This window comes from Heterodontus francisci, chromosome 49, assembly GCF_036365525.1.
Source record: "Heterodontus francisci isolate sHetFra1 chromosome 49, sHetFra1.hap1, whole genome shotgun sequence".
Lineage (NCBI taxonomy): Eukaryota > Metazoa > Chordata > Chondrichthyes > Heterodontiformes > Heterodontidae > Heterodontus > Heterodontus francisci.
Genome location: NC_090419.1, coordinates 12867571 through 12882310, shown reverse-complemented (window position 1 = coordinate 12882310; position 14740 = coordinate 12867571). Strand labels below are relative to the sequence as shown.

General features: G+C 54.4%; 1 protein-coding gene across 1 annotated transcript in view; it reads right to left on the bottom strand.

Moving 5' to 3' along the window:
* The window catches only part of gripap1 (GRIP1 associated protein 1), a 32644-nt gene extending 18742 nt beyond the window's left edge, over nucleotides 1-13902 (bottom strand). Inside the window, exons 1-5 of the mRNA XM_068024316.1 lie at nucleotides 13838-13902; nucleotides 8738-8804; nucleotides 1702-1763; nucleotides 1187-1213; nucleotides 690-797 (exon numbers count right to left, since the gene is read on the bottom strand). Coding sequence (XP_067880417.1) covers nucleotides 690-797; nucleotides 1187-1213; nucleotides 1702-1763; nucleotides 8738-8804; nucleotides 13838-13879 — 306 coding nt within the window. The 5' untranslated portion in view covers nucleotides 13880-13902. The remainder of the gene's footprint in view (nucleotides 1-689; nucleotides 798-1186; nucleotides 1214-1701; nucleotides 1764-8737; nucleotides 8805-13837) is intronic.
* Nucleotides 13903-14740: the final 838 nt, after the last annotated feature.

Here is a 14740-nt window from a genome sequence, read left to right as displayed (position 1 = left end):
TCGAACACCTCAGCACCGTGGAGAGCTCTGGTGCAGAAGTGGTGGGGGGGGGGGTTCTCAGAATAAATTAACATAGACTCTATGTCCCAAAGTTCTCCATACCTACCCACAGTCTCTCCATACTACTCGACCTGAGCTACCGTCTCTCCATAGCCCTCCAGCACATCATTTCAACCCCAGCCGACAATCCCTTCTCTTTCTCTCCAAACACTCAGGTAACTGCTTCTTTTTTTTTTTAAATTATTTGGGATGTGGGCGTCGCTGGCCAGGCCAGAATTTATTCCCCGCCCCCAATTGCCCCTTGAGAAGGTGGTGGTGAGCTGCCTTCTTGAACCGCTGCAGTCCATGCGGGGGGTAGGTATACCCACAGTGCTGTTAGGGAGGGAGTTCCAGCATTTTGACCCAGCGACAGTGAAGGAACGGCCGATATCGTTCCTTGACCCTATTTCGAGTGCCCTTCCCTGGTAGTCTATTCCAAAATAGCATAAGAAACAGAAGCCACTCGGCCCCTCTCCATACTTCACCATTCAGTCAAATAAATTCTGCTTTCGTCCCCTCTCTCTCGATACCCACTGTACCAGGGCACTGGAGAAGCTGAGTTCCGGTTCTCACCCACGTGGAGGGGTCGGGGGGGGGGGGGGGGGGGTGGGGGGTGGTGTTGGAGGGAGGGGAGAAACGAGGCTGGGTACCTTGGAGAGCTCCTGCATGAGCGTACTGTTCTGCAGGCGGAAGTCGTCCTCTTGGCTGTGCAACTTGCCCTGAAGCATCTCATTCTCACTCAGAAGGGCATCCACCTCCTGTCATTGAGGAAAACAAGAACACACACATACACGAGGCATGACACCTTCAGCCGATTTGAGCTCCACTTGATTACAGACAGACAAGACGCATAGATAACGGAGGTCCCCAAAACGCAACAGCGGCCAACTGATGCACGAGTAGAAATATAGATACCTGGCCGTCGGTCAGCTACATCTACCCAACGCGTGCAGATGTACGCACCCAGACCGGTCTACGTTAGGTTACACGGACAGACACAGACTCACACATAGGTACAGCTACGTGTAAAAACAGCCAGAAGTGAACACACGCAGACACAAGGCACGGGTACGTGCTGCAGACGCGAGCCTCAAAGTTGGACGGTGGTAGCGTTTAAAGAGTAGGAACCAACATAATGAGTCTTTACCTGGGCTTTCTTGCTTTTAGTTACAGCCTGGGGGGGGGGGGGGGAAAGTGGGGGGGAGGGGGGCGGGGGAAAAAAAGAGGAAAGAGGAAAAATAATAATTTTAGTGCAAAACTCAAATGTCCAGCACAGAAACAGGCCATTCGGCCCATCTGCTCTGTGCTGGTGTTTCAGCTCCACACGAGCCTCCTCCCACCCCCTACTTCATCTCCCCCTATCACCATATCCTTCTATTCCTTTCTCCCTCGTGCGTTTATCCAGCTTCCCCCTTAAATACATCGATACTATTCACCTCAAGCACTCCCTGTGGGAGCGAGTTCCACATTCTCACCACTCTCTGTAGAAAAGAGTTTCTCCTGAATTCCCCATTGGATTTATTAATGACTGTCTTATATTGATGGCTCCCTAGTTCTGGTCTCCATCCCCCCCCCCCAGCACCACCCCACCGCTTCCCACGACCCCCAAATGCCCCTTGAACTGCCCAGCCTGGGTGCGGGTCACGCCAGGTGACTGCCTACCTTCTGCGCCTTTGCCAAATCCTTCTCCATGTTGGTAGACTTCAGCCGCAGGGAATTAACTTCTGCAAAGCAGAGGAGAGGCAGTTTAAAACAGAACCGGGGTTTCCAGAACCCCCAGCGCTGTCTGGGTCCCACGTCCAACACGCAGCTACCACCCATCCCCACTCCCCCACCTCCACAGCAGTAGGGCTCAGCGAGCGGACGAGCTGTCGCTACATTCATGACAAGCGGTGCTGGATGTCCTTGGGAGGTTTGCCTATTTCAGATCTTCCTGTGTGTACATTATAGCGATCAAGAACACTTTGTACTTGGGAATCTCAACCACAGGCACCCTGTGTTCGCAATCACTCCCAGGACAGGTACAGTACGGGGGTTAGATACAGAGTAAAGCTCCCTCTACACTGTCCCCATCAAACACTCCCAGGACAGGTACAGCACGGGGTTAGGCTCCTCTGTGATTGGGAATACTGAGTGCCTCAATGAGGTGCAGCTGACAGTGCTGCAGTCAGTTGCTGGAGATGCTGCTGGAGAGGGAGAGCTGAGGAGAAACTGCAAAAACTTTTCAACATTTGCTGCAGAGGAGGAAAGACTTTTGGAATAAGCCTGTATTTGGAGGTGGGTTTTGAGCACCAGACTCTTACTTTATTTGGACTGTTGTGGGAGGTGGAAGAGGCCAGAAGAACAAGGGGTGGGGGCTATACAATTCTGCAGGGAGCTGTGCAGTTGCACGAAAGTTGCAGGGAAGCTCCCTCCCCACCCCAATTGCCCAGCCTGAGTCAGCTGAAGCTGCCTGGCTAATATACAGAAAGGGATAAATAGTGCCTGGGCAGCTTCAGCTGGCCCAGGTGAAGACGCCTCCCCCAACCAGAAGACCAGGAGTGTTTACAGTGCTCAGAGTACCACCCTTTAAGGAGAAATAAAAAGCAGTCATCGCTTGCAGTCTGTCTTTCCCCTTTCCTGTATACCCTCAGCCTCTCCCCAAACCTACTAGTTGGTTTCTTTGTTTGTTTGCTTGCTTGCCTGCAATTTGGGGGTGGGTTTGGCTCTTGAGCCATGGCAAGCCCATCATCACCGGTGGCGGGGCCTTCTCATACCTATGCGGCTGTAGCCTCTGTGGCCACCCGTGTGACCCCGTCACCTTTTAAATTCATTACTTCAAGCCATGGGGTAAAGAGCTATCCCCATCCCTATATGACTATAGACGCCTGCGTAAAGGCAATGGCCGAGGTTGTCGGCCCCTCGGCCATTGTGGCAGCCTCAAAAATGTACGGGAAGGCTGTGTTCTTCCTGAAGACCGAGCGGGCCGTGTCCCTGGCCTTGAATAAAGGGCTCACTGTGGGTAGGACTTTGCTGCCGGTGGACCCTCTCGGGGCCACTGCTCAGCGGTTAATGTTATCAAACGTCCCGCCCTTTATTCCCAGTGAGCTCCTCCTTCCCCACCTGCACCACATGGGGGAGGTGAGGTCGGGGATCACCCCAGTCCGGCTTGGTCTTCGGGAGCACAGCCTCCAACATGTCTACTCCTTCCGCCGCCAGTTATTTATGCAGCTGGCGCGGGAGGAGGACTTGGAAGGCAAGTTTGATGTGCAGTTCCAGGGGACGGCCGACCGCGTCTTCTGGACCTCGGACGGGGCGCGGTGCCATGTCTGCAAGGGGGTGGGGCATGTTCGTAAGAACTGCCCCAACCTCCCGGCCGCCAGCTCCACCTCGGCGGCCCAGAGTGGTTCCACAGCACCTCCTCCCACACATCCAACAGACACCGCTCAGTCGGTTCCGGAGGCTGTGGTTTTCACAGTCTCCGGCGGGGAGGGGAGCATCCGTCCGAGTGGAAAGAAGACGCGGGGAAAAAAGAAACATCATGAGGCGCGTCCCCTGGACACTTTGACACAACCCGAGCCTGAGCTCAGCCCAAAGCCCATTCCCATGGAATCCACCTGTCCCAGGGCTGGGCTCAGGCCCAGGGTGACTAAAAAGGAAAAAAAGGAGGCGGAGGCCTCTGATGACATGCAGGTCTCTGAGTCTCCGCGCCCTAGTGCGAAAAAGAGGAGAAGGCACCCCTCCACAGAAATAACACAGGGCCCTGAGGTGCAGGGCCCATCTGTTGGAGGGGAGCTGTCTCCTGTTTCGGGACCTCAGGTTCCCCCTACCGCCACCACCGAGGCTACAAAGTCCGGGCAGGAGCTCACTATTCCTCAGGATGGAGAGGAGGGGAAGGCCCCGGTACATGAGGCCCCTCCTGAAGGAGTAAGTGGAGCCCTGCTTGTGGTGGGGGAGCCTGGGGACGCCGCCCATTCCGCCACTGCTACTGGGTCAGGTGCTCGAAATGAAGGGGAGGCCGATGCCCCAGAGGGTCAGCCCTCCCAGCCGGAGTCCACCACCAACCAGGTGAAAACTGAGAATGCTGCCCCATCTGCTGGGCCTGTGGGTGCTGGTGGAGCGGGAGATGGCCTCCGCTCTCCGCCTCCGGTCTCGGCTCCGGCTGGATTTCCGGGGTCAGGAACTTCTGTCTCCCCTGGACCACTCATTGGCCTGGGGACGGAGGTGGAGGGGGGTCCTGAACTGCTGGCGCCCACAGGCTCCAGTTTCACAGTAAAACCCAGAGAGGACTCCTCAGCCATCGATCCTGGGGGTGGGATCGTGACGGAGGCAGGACCAGCTGGCGCGTCCGGGACGTCCGCCCCACAGTGTGTGGTGGATGTATCGGCCGCTGGCGGTGACGACCCGGAGGAGGATGGGGATACGGTGTGGGGCACGGAGGATGATCTTGATTCCATCGCCAGTGAGGTGGTGGAGTCCCTCGTGCCTCCCACCGAATCTCCTCTCATCCCCACGGCGGAACTCCGGGATATCCTCGCGGCTTGCAGGGGTTGCCGCGATAAAGTTCAGCTGGCCCTCGGCAGTTGGTCGAATCTGGCGCTGATCATCCAGTCCGTCCGTGCCGCCCTGAAAAAAGCGTGTAACTGGTTGAGAGGCGCCGTTTTAATGTGTTCCTCAATGGGTTGCTGGGGGAGTGGAGGGCCAGGTGCACTTCCACTCCCTCCTCACAGTGAGGTGTTGGTGAAGGGTTTTAAGTACCTTTGACATGAAGATAACCATAGCCAGCCTCAACATCAACGGCAGCAGGGGGTCTCACCGCAGATTTCACAATCTCTCAGTCCTTAGGGAAGGGAGATACGCGGTGAGCTTTCTGCAGGAAACCCACACCGTTCCGGGAGACGAAGCCACCTGGCTCCTGGAGTGGCAGGGTGGGGTCTACATGAGTCACCTCACCCCTATTTCCAGTGGGGTGGCTATCTTGTTGGCCCCGACTTTTCAGCCGGAGATCTCGGGGGTCAAGGAGCGAGTGCCGGGCCGCTTGCTCCACCTAGCCGTTCGCCTGGGTAGCGTGCCGCTCCACTTTGTGAACGTGTACGCGCCCAGGCCCGGCGCATTGCAAGCGCGCTTCTTTGAAGAAGTGTCCGCTCTCTTGAGCTCCATCGATAGCAGCGAGTGCATCATCTTCGGGGGGGATTTTAACTGCATCCTCGAGGTGGGGGATTGCTCCGGTTCCCAGCGCGGCCAAGCATCGGTGGAGAAGTTGAGGGGACTGATCAGCTCCTTTAACTTGGTGGATGTCTGGCGGAATCTCCATCCTGACTCCAGCGCCTTCACGTAGAGGTCTGGAGGAGGAGGGTCGCGAATCGACCGCCTCTACTTTTCGCAGGCGTACATCTCCCGCGTCTCGGCGGCCTCCATGCGGCTGGTGCCGTGCTCTGACCACCGCCTGGTGTGGGCGGAACTCACTCCGCTCAGCACGCGGGCGAGGCCCGCGTACTGGCACTTTAACAACCGGCTGCTGGAGGACGAGCGATTTCGGTACTCGTTCTGTCGATTCTGGGCCGACTGGAGAAGGAAGCAGGGGGGCTTCCCCTCCTTGAGGCTATGGTGGGATGTGGGCAAGACTCACATCCGCGTCTTCTGTCAGGAGTACGCGAAGGGGTCGACCAAGAGGCGGGAAGCCGAGATCAGGCACCTTGAGAGAGAGGTGCTCGACTTGGAGACTCGCCTCGGTCATGCCATCGTGGACCTGGCCCTGTGGCAGGCGTACAAAGAGAAGAAGGGCGCGCTGAGGAACCTGCAGCTCATAGGGTCCCGAGGCGCGGATCCAGATCCTGGAAGATTTGGACCGCGCCTCACCCTTCTTCCACTCGCTGGAAAAATGGCGGGAGGTCCGTAAGCAGCTCGCTGAGCTGCTGGCCGACGATGAATCCTCCATCACGGATCCGGAGGGAATGGGCCTCCTGGCCCGTACTTATCACAGTGCTTTGTTCTCTCCGGATCCGTCCAGCGAGGACGCGCGCAGAGTTTTGTGGGAGGACCTGCAGCAGGTCAGCCCGGAGGGCGCCGAAGGATTGGAGGCTCCGCTCACATTGGCGGAGATGACTGGCGCCCTCCACCAGCTCTCAAGGGGAAAATCCCCAGGGCTGGATGGGTTGACCGTGGAGTTCCTCAGGGCGTTCTGGGACGTCCTGGGGGACGATTACGCGCGGGTCCTGGGGGAAAGCCTGGCGACCAGGGAGATGCCCCTTTCGCGGCGCAGGGCGGTCATCGTCCTGCTGCCGAAGGGCGATCTCCGCCTGCTTAAAAACCGCCGTCCGGTCTCCCTCCTCAGCATGGATTATAAGATCTTTGCCCGGGCTATGTCTACCCGCCTGGGCTCCGTGCTGGCCCACATGATCCACCCCGACCAGTCCTACACGGTCCCGGGCCGGTCCATCCAAGACAACATCCACCTGGTCCGTGACCTGATCCATCTTTCCCAGAGGACTGGTCAGTCGGTCGCCTTTCTCTCCCTCGATCAGGAGAAGGCGTTCGACAGGGTGGATCACGAATACCTTTTCGGGACTCTGCGCGCTTTCGGACTCGGGCAGCATTTCGTGGCCCGTGTCCGACTTTTATACGCCGCCGCAGAGTGTCTAGTCGAAGTTAACGGGTCCTTGACGGCGCCCCTTCGCTTTGGGAGAGGAGTGCGTCAGGGATGCACCATGTCCGGCCAAATGTATACCATCTGCGTGGAGCCCTTCCTGTGCCTGCTTCGCAGGTTGATGGGAATGGCTCTGCGCGAGCCGGCCATGCTGGTCGTCCTCTCGGCTTACGCCGACGACGTGCTCCTCGCAATCACAGATCCCGTTGACTTGCGGAGGATGCGCGACTGCCAGCAGACCTTTTCTGCCACGTCCTCTGCGAGGATCAATTGGGAGAAATGTTCCGGACTCCTGGTGGGTCAGTGGCGGGTGGGCTCCCTGCCGGAGGAGATGACACCTTTTGCGTGGAGCACCACGCACCTCCTCTATCTGGGAGTCCATCTTAGCCCAGCTGAGGAAGCCTGGCCGGCAAACTGGCAGGAGTTGGAGGCGAAAGTCACCGCTCGGCTGGGGCGCTGGACAGGACTGCTCAGAGTGCTTTCCTACAGGGGCCGAGCGTTGGTCATAAACCAACTGGTGGCCTCCATGTTGTGGTACCAGTTGGTCACTTTGGCCCCGCCCCCTGTATTTGCAACCAAGATCCAGAAGAAACTGGTCGATTTCTTCTGGGGCAAGAGGAAACACTGGGTCTCTGCCGCGGTCCTGAGTCTCCCGATTGAGGAGGGCGGTCAGTCGCTGGTGTGCATCCGCACCCAGGCTGCGACTCTCCGCCTTCGGACCCTGCAGAGATACCTGTACGTCGAGCGTCCTCCCAGATGGTGTACGCTGGCGACGTATTTTTTCCGCCAGTGTCACTGCCTTCAAGACGACACGCAGCTCCCGGTGGAGTCCATTAGCCGTGCCTCTGAGGGAGTTGCCGGTCTTTTACCGGGATCTATTCCGAGTCTGGAACATGGTCGCCTCCAGTAAGGGCGTTCCCCCGCCGGCGGAGGAGAGCGCCTCGGTTGTCCGGGCGGCCGACTCCGGGGACGGTCCGGCGGGCGGAGGAGTAGCCGAAACCCCCAGGATGCCCCTCACTGCAGGTGGCAAGGGGGCTCGGGAGTGCGGAGCGATCCCGGCCGAGCTGACCCCCACTTGGCCGGAACTGCTCATCGGACCCAGGCCCCGAAACCCTCCTCGGGAGCCGGTCCCGCACAACCCGAGCCGCCTCTCGGAAATGCCCTCCGTGCCATTCCAATCGGCGCGGAGGGGTTTCCTGTACGGGCTGCTCCTGCACACTCTCCACTTCCTCGCCCTAGTCAGCTGGCCGGACACGCCCAAGCGGTCTGCGTTGCCATCTGGCGGCGAGGGGAAACCCCGATGGAGGTCTCTCTACGCGGGAGTCTTCCCCCTTTACATCGGGGACCTGGGGTGGAGGGTGCTGCACAGAGCAGTCCCGTGCAATAGACTTTTAAGTAGGTTCACGGACTCCCAGGCCACCTGTACTTTCTGCGGCCTGGACGAGTCCGTGTTCCACGTTTATACGGAGTGTGCGAGGTTGCAGCCCCTATTTGAGTATCTGAAGGGGCTGCTCCTCAAACTCTGGCTGCACTTCAGTCCCACGCTCCTGATCTTTGGGCACCCGGTGCAGAGGTGCTTGGGCCGGGAGGAGGCTCTCCTCGTCGGTCTGCTCTTGGTCCTGGCCTAGGTGGCAATTCACAGGTCCAGGCTGCAGGCCGTCGGGGGGTCCGTCCTCCCCGATTGTCTGCCCCTCTTCCGCGGTTATGTTCGCGCCCGGGTGTCCCTGGAGAAGGAGCATGCGGTGTCCGCCGGTACGCTTGGGGCCTTCCGCGACCGGTGGGCACCGCAGGGACTGGAGTGCATTGTCGACGCCGAGAATGGCATTTTAATTTGAGTTTTGTTTATTTATCTGGTTTTAAATAAAGTTATTTTTTTTTTTAAATGTAAATATGTATATAAAGGGGGCCTGAGGAATAAAGGCCCCCTCAACATGAAAATATAAAAGGTGCCTGGGGTATAAAGGTCACCTAAAAAAAAAACGGGGTTAGATACAGAGTAAAGCTCCCTCTACACTGTCCCCATCAAACACTCTTCTATTCTTTCATGCCCCCTCCCCCACACCCATCCCTTACCTGCATTCTGCTTCCGTAGTTCATCTGCGAGCTGGTAGTTCTGAGTCCTCAGCTCCAGTAGCTGAGCCTGTGACATGGATTCGGGGACAGGGGCAGGAGAGAAGCAGTTTACAATTAACCTTCATTGCTGCGTCTTAGAAATAACTTTGCATTTTTCGAGCGCCTTTCACTGCCTCAGGACCTCTCAAAGGGGAGTCACTGCTGTGATGTCGGAAAGGTGGCAGCCGATTTGGGCACAGCAAGATCCCACAGCCAGCAATGTGGCAATGACCCAGGGTCCTCGTTTTTTTTTTTTAAACTTAGCTCAGCAGTTCTTGAAGCTCACTGGGGCAGTGAGATAATACAAAAAGCGAGATTTGAACCAACATTTGTCCCTGCGCGCCCCCCCCCACCCCCCTCCACCCTCTCCCTCATCGCCCGCAGGTGCCCCAGGGAGTTGCTCAGGGCAGGACGGGCGGTGTTTGAAGCAATACGAAGTCAGTGGGACAAATCCACCCTGGCTTGTCGCTCTGCTCCTCCGAGGTAGCGCAACAGTGCCCGTAAGCATGACTGTGCTGGACCAGGGCAGTGGCTGGGGGCTGCACCCACTGCGCACCCGCGTTCAAGCACCGAGCTCGGGTTCACCCAGCACTTGCCGAGCGAGAGCACACACGGAGTGGAGGAAGCCTCAGAATACGCTCAGATCCCGCACTTCCCAAGCCCTGACCTCACAAAACTTGCTGCTCCGTCGGTGGGTGGAGCAGGGGGCGGGGGGGGGGGCGGGGCTCCAGCCTGCTACCCCATTCACTCACATCACTCTCCCTCAACTCCACCCTCTCGCCCATTCCCCGCATCCCTCAATTCCCAGCGTCCGAAGATGTAATTCGTCTCCAACTTGATCATACTCAACGACGGAGCATCTGCAGCTCTCTGGTGGGGGGAGGGGGGGGGGGGGGGGGTGAGAATTCCAAAGATTCACAACCCTCCGAGTGAAGAAATTTCTCCTCATCTCAGTCAGAAATGGCCAACCCCTGATCCTGAGACTGTGACCCCTGTGTTGTAGATTCCCCAGCCTGGGGGAAAACAGCGTCTCAGCATCTACGCTGTCAAACCCCCCTCAGAATCATACGTTGCAATGAGATCCAAACTCCTCAGAACATCGGTGTGGTCTACTCAATCTCTCCTCACAGTACAACCCTCTCACTCTGGGAATCAATCTGGATTAGGGGTCCGGAATCTTTCTTTAACCAGACGAACCCTTGTTAAAAAAAAAAAAAAATCGCCTACAATAAAAACTATTGGGAGCTGCAAGAAGAAAATTCGCCATTTCTAAATCAAATGCATGGCAAATTGCCAAGTGCCTCTCTCTGGTGGCGTGCATAATTTGCATCTATATAACAAATAAAATGCACGTTAAATCAATGGTGGTGGCGGGGGGGTGGGGGGGAATCAAAATGAATAAAGACCTCACTCTGAATCATCGTGTGTTTGGACATTTATTTGCGTCTTTCGTCTTTTTCTTTCTATCTCCAGTATACGCATATTCAGATTTCAAGTGTCAATTTGCACAAATCGCGTACAAAGCACGCTCGAAAAGATGTTCAAAAGAAAAAAATGGTAAACTGTATTAACTTAACGGAAAAACAGCTCGCCTTCCACTTTGAGTCAGAGAGTCGTTAAAAAATACACACATAAAACTGAAAAGAATGCTTTTTGTCTTTGAGTTTTTGGAACAAATCTTGTAATTTTTTTTAAACTATGACTTTGTCAGTCATCTTTAAAACAAACGATAATTAAGATGCGTAGGATTAAGACTTTTCTTGCTGCTATTGATCTTTGTAAATGGAAAATGCTTCTATTAGCACATTGAGAATAATTTATCGTCTCAGCTTTTTTTTTAGAAGCAATAAAGTTTGCTGCCATCAAACCCATTCCTTGAACCAAAGACATTATCTATAAATTCACATAAATGATTTGGAGGAAAGTATAGGTGGTCTGATTAGCAAGTTTGCAGACGACACTAAGATTGGTGGAGTAGCAGATAGTGAAGGGGACTGTCAGAGAATACAGCAGAATACAGATAGACTGGAGAGTTGGGCAGAGAAATGGCAGATGGAGTTCAATCAGGGCAAATGCGAGGTGATGCATTTTGGAAGATCCAATTCAAGAGTGAACTGTACAGTAAATGGAAAAGTCCTGGGGAAAATTGATGTACAGAGAGATTTGGGTGTTCAGGTCCATTGTTCCCTGAAGGTGGCAACGCAGGTCAATAGAGTGGTCAAGAAGGCATACGGCATGCTTTCCTTCATCGGACGGGGTATTGAGTACAAAAGTTGGCAGGTCATGTTACAGTTGTATAGGACTTTGGTTCGGCCACATTTGGAATACTGCGTGCAGTTCTGGTCGCCACATTACCAAAAGGATGTGGACGCTTTGGAGAGGGTGCAGAGGAGGTTCACCAGGATGTTGCCTGGTATGGATGGCGCTAGCTATGAAGAGAGGTTGAGTAGATTAGGATTATTTTCATTAGAAAGACGGAGGTTGAGGGGGGACCTGATTGAGGTGTACAAAATCATGAGAGGTATAGACAGGGTGGATAGCAAGAAGCTTTTTCCCAGAGTGGGGGATTCAATTACAAGGGGATACGAGTTCAAAGTGAAAGGGGAAAAGTTTAGGGGGGATATGCGTGGAAAGTTCTTTACGCAGAGGGTGGTGGGTGCCTGGAACGCATTGCCAGCGGAGGTGGTAGACGCGGGCACGATAGCGTCTTTTAAGATGTATCTAGACAGATACATGAATGGGCAGGAAGTAAAGAGATACAGACCCTTAGAAAATAGGCGACAGGTTTAGATAGAGGATTTGGATCAGTGTAGCCTTGGAGGGCCGAAGGGCCTGTTCCTGTGCTGTAATTTTCTTTGTTCTTTATAACCAAGACGTAGCTATTCCAGTCACGGAGGTTTACTTAGAGCACCGTGCTTTTTTTTTTGTTAAAATAATCATTTGAAACTGTAAAATGCAGCATAAATGAGTTTACACCCACAATAAAAACCCAGCTCTTACTTTCCTCCATTTATTTTGTTTTGGAAAAAGGCTCCTCCCCCCCCACATTAATGCGATCTAACTGGATGCCGCGAATGAGACATTAAAAGTGCCCCCGATTTTGGCAGCAAGGCTAACAGTCACTGCCCTTTCCCCACCCCACCCCAGCGTCCCTTAAACAAGGAACTGAATGAGGGGAGGCGGTGGTGTAGTGGTATTGTCACTGGACTAGTAACCCAGAGACCCAGGGTATTGCTCTGGGGACATGGGTTCAAATCCCACCACAGCAGAAGGTGGAATTTGAATTCAATTAATAAATCTGGAATTAAAAAGCTAGTCTAATGATGGCCATGAAACCACTGTCGATTGTTGTAAAAACCCATCTGGTTCACTAATGTCCTTTAGGGAAGGAAATCTGCTGTCCTTACCTGGTCTGGCCTACATGCGACTCCAGATCGACAGCAATGTGGTTGACTCTTACATGTCCTCTGAAATGGGGCGGCACAGTGGCGCAGTGGTTAGCACTGCCGCCTCACAGCTCCAGCGACCCGGGTTCAATTCTGGGTACTGCCTGTGTGGAGTTTGCAAGTTCTCCCTGTGTCTGCGTGGGTTTCCTCCGGGTGCTCCGGTTTCCTCCCACAAGCCAAAAGACTTGCAGGTTGGTAGGTAAATTGGCCATTATAAATTGCCCCTAGTATAGGTAGGTGGTAGGGAAATATAGGGACAGGTGGGGATGTGGTAGGAATATGGGATTAGTGTAGGATTAGTATAAATGGGTGGTTGATGGTTGGCACAGACTCGGTGGGCCGAAGGGCCTGTTTCAGTGCTGTATCTCTAAAACTAAAAAAAAAAATGGCCTAGCAAGCCACTCAGTTGGCAGCTCACTGCCACCTTCTGAAGGGCAATAAATGCTGGCCTGGCCAGCGAGGCCCACATCCCATGAATGAATTGAAAAAAAAGAATGGGCATTTTTGGGGGGCGGAGGGGGTTTGGGAAAAGACAAAAAGAATCGAACATCCTTCTCCTTCCTGTGCAGTCATGGAGCCTTCTTTACCCAATGTAAAACTCGTCGGGGAGCCTTTAATCGTGCTTTAGAAGGGGAGATGCCGGTTTCTTTCCGCTCCTCCCCCTCTGGCAAGTGTGTAAACGGCGGGGGAGAGAGAGAGAGAGAGTGAGGAACCACCCGCATACCGTCCTGGTCACCGCGTTACCAGAGAGGGTACCAAGGAGATTTACGGCAGATGCTGCCAGGACTGGAGAGCTGTAGCTACGAGGAAGGATTGATAGGCTGGGGTTGCTTTCTTTGGAAAGAGAGGAGGCCGAGGGGAGATTTAATTGAGGGGGGGGGGGGGGGGGGTCGAGACAGAGCGGTTAGGAAGGACCTAAGGTCAGGGGAGGGTGCGAGGGGTGGGGAGGGAAGTGGGATGGATTCACTTGGAAAGCTCATGCAAAGGGCCAGCATGGGGGCCAATGGGCCAAATGGTCTCCTGCGTGACGCGACGACACAAACTGTTATAAATTAATGCTGAACACCATTTACACCTGATTGCATTGCCAACTACCAACAGATTCTTCCAACATCAGGGGTCAAAATTAGAAGTGATATCAGATTAATTAACTTTGTGTCTCTTGAGATGATCAACGTCCAAGGAGTAAATAAAATGCAGGCTGATCAGTTACTTCCTGGTCATTTATTCCACAATGTCTATATATTTATTTATTTTTATTATTTATTTATTATTATATATAAATAAGGGGTCAAAGTGAGAGAGGGGGGGGGAATAAGATTTAAAATATTTTGTTGAAAATGAATGTCACCCATTTAAAAAGCGAGAAAAAGTCTCCCGCGATCAATGCAAACCGCAGCCGACCCTCAGCGACCTCTCCCCGGCCTAAGCCGCTACTCGAAGCCGGGGTCTGTGTTGCGGCCTAGTCTTCCGAGGCAGGGGAGCTGGGTGACTACCGCCTCGGGTTAAATTTCCAGGCCTTCTCCCCGCGCCGAATGTGAGGCCCACCAGAGACGAGTTGCCTTTCATTTCCCTCCCCACCCCGAAAGCAAAATCACCCCCCTTCCCCAGTTACCTGCATCCGCTGGAACTCCTCCTCCGACAGAGCCTGCGCCATCTTTGCCGCTCCTGTTGCGGGCGTCCACGGTCAACCACAAAAATAAATCAACACACAACTTGCCTTTCGACAAGCGGGAAATATTATTCCCGCCCGCACCACGTTTCGCCCGCCCAGAAAGACACGAGAACCCAGGGGACAAACAAAGAGGTGCCACCCACGGAGCATACTTTTTTGACCGACGCAAATCCTGCCGTGCGCCTTTAAGGGGTTTTTAAAGGGGCATGCCCCCAGCGCTCTCCACTCCACCCAGTCCCTCTTAAAGGAGCCAAAACTGGTACCATCTAATTGACTAGAGTGGCATCACAGTTTGACTGTTGCCTCTGAGGCCATGAGGTTGGGGGGTGGGGGTTCGAATCCCACCCGGGGACTTTTGAGCATTAAAAGTCTAGTCTGACGTGCCCTTTCACCGCCACCCCCCCGCCCCCCCCCCCCAACCCCGTGCCCGGACGGAGGGAGTGCTGCACTGTCAGAGGGTCAGTACTGAGGGAAGTGCCGTCTTTCAGATGAGATCTGTTACACCGAGGCCCTGACTGGCGTCTCAGGTGGATGTAAAAAGATCCCATGGCCACTATTCGAAGAACAGCAGGGTGCTGGGGTGGGGGGGGGGGCGAGGAGTTCTCCCCGTGTCCTGGGGCCGATATAGACCCAACATCACTGGAAAAAACTGGCCCTTATCCTGACCATCATTTTCCAGTCCTTACGGGATACGGGCGTGGTGCCAGAGGACTGGAGAATTGCTAATGTTGTACCTCTGTTTAAAAAGGGAGCAAAGGATAGACTGAATAATGACAGGCCGGTCAGTCTAATCTCAGTAGTGGACAAATTATTGGAATCTATTCTGAGAGACAGGATAAACTG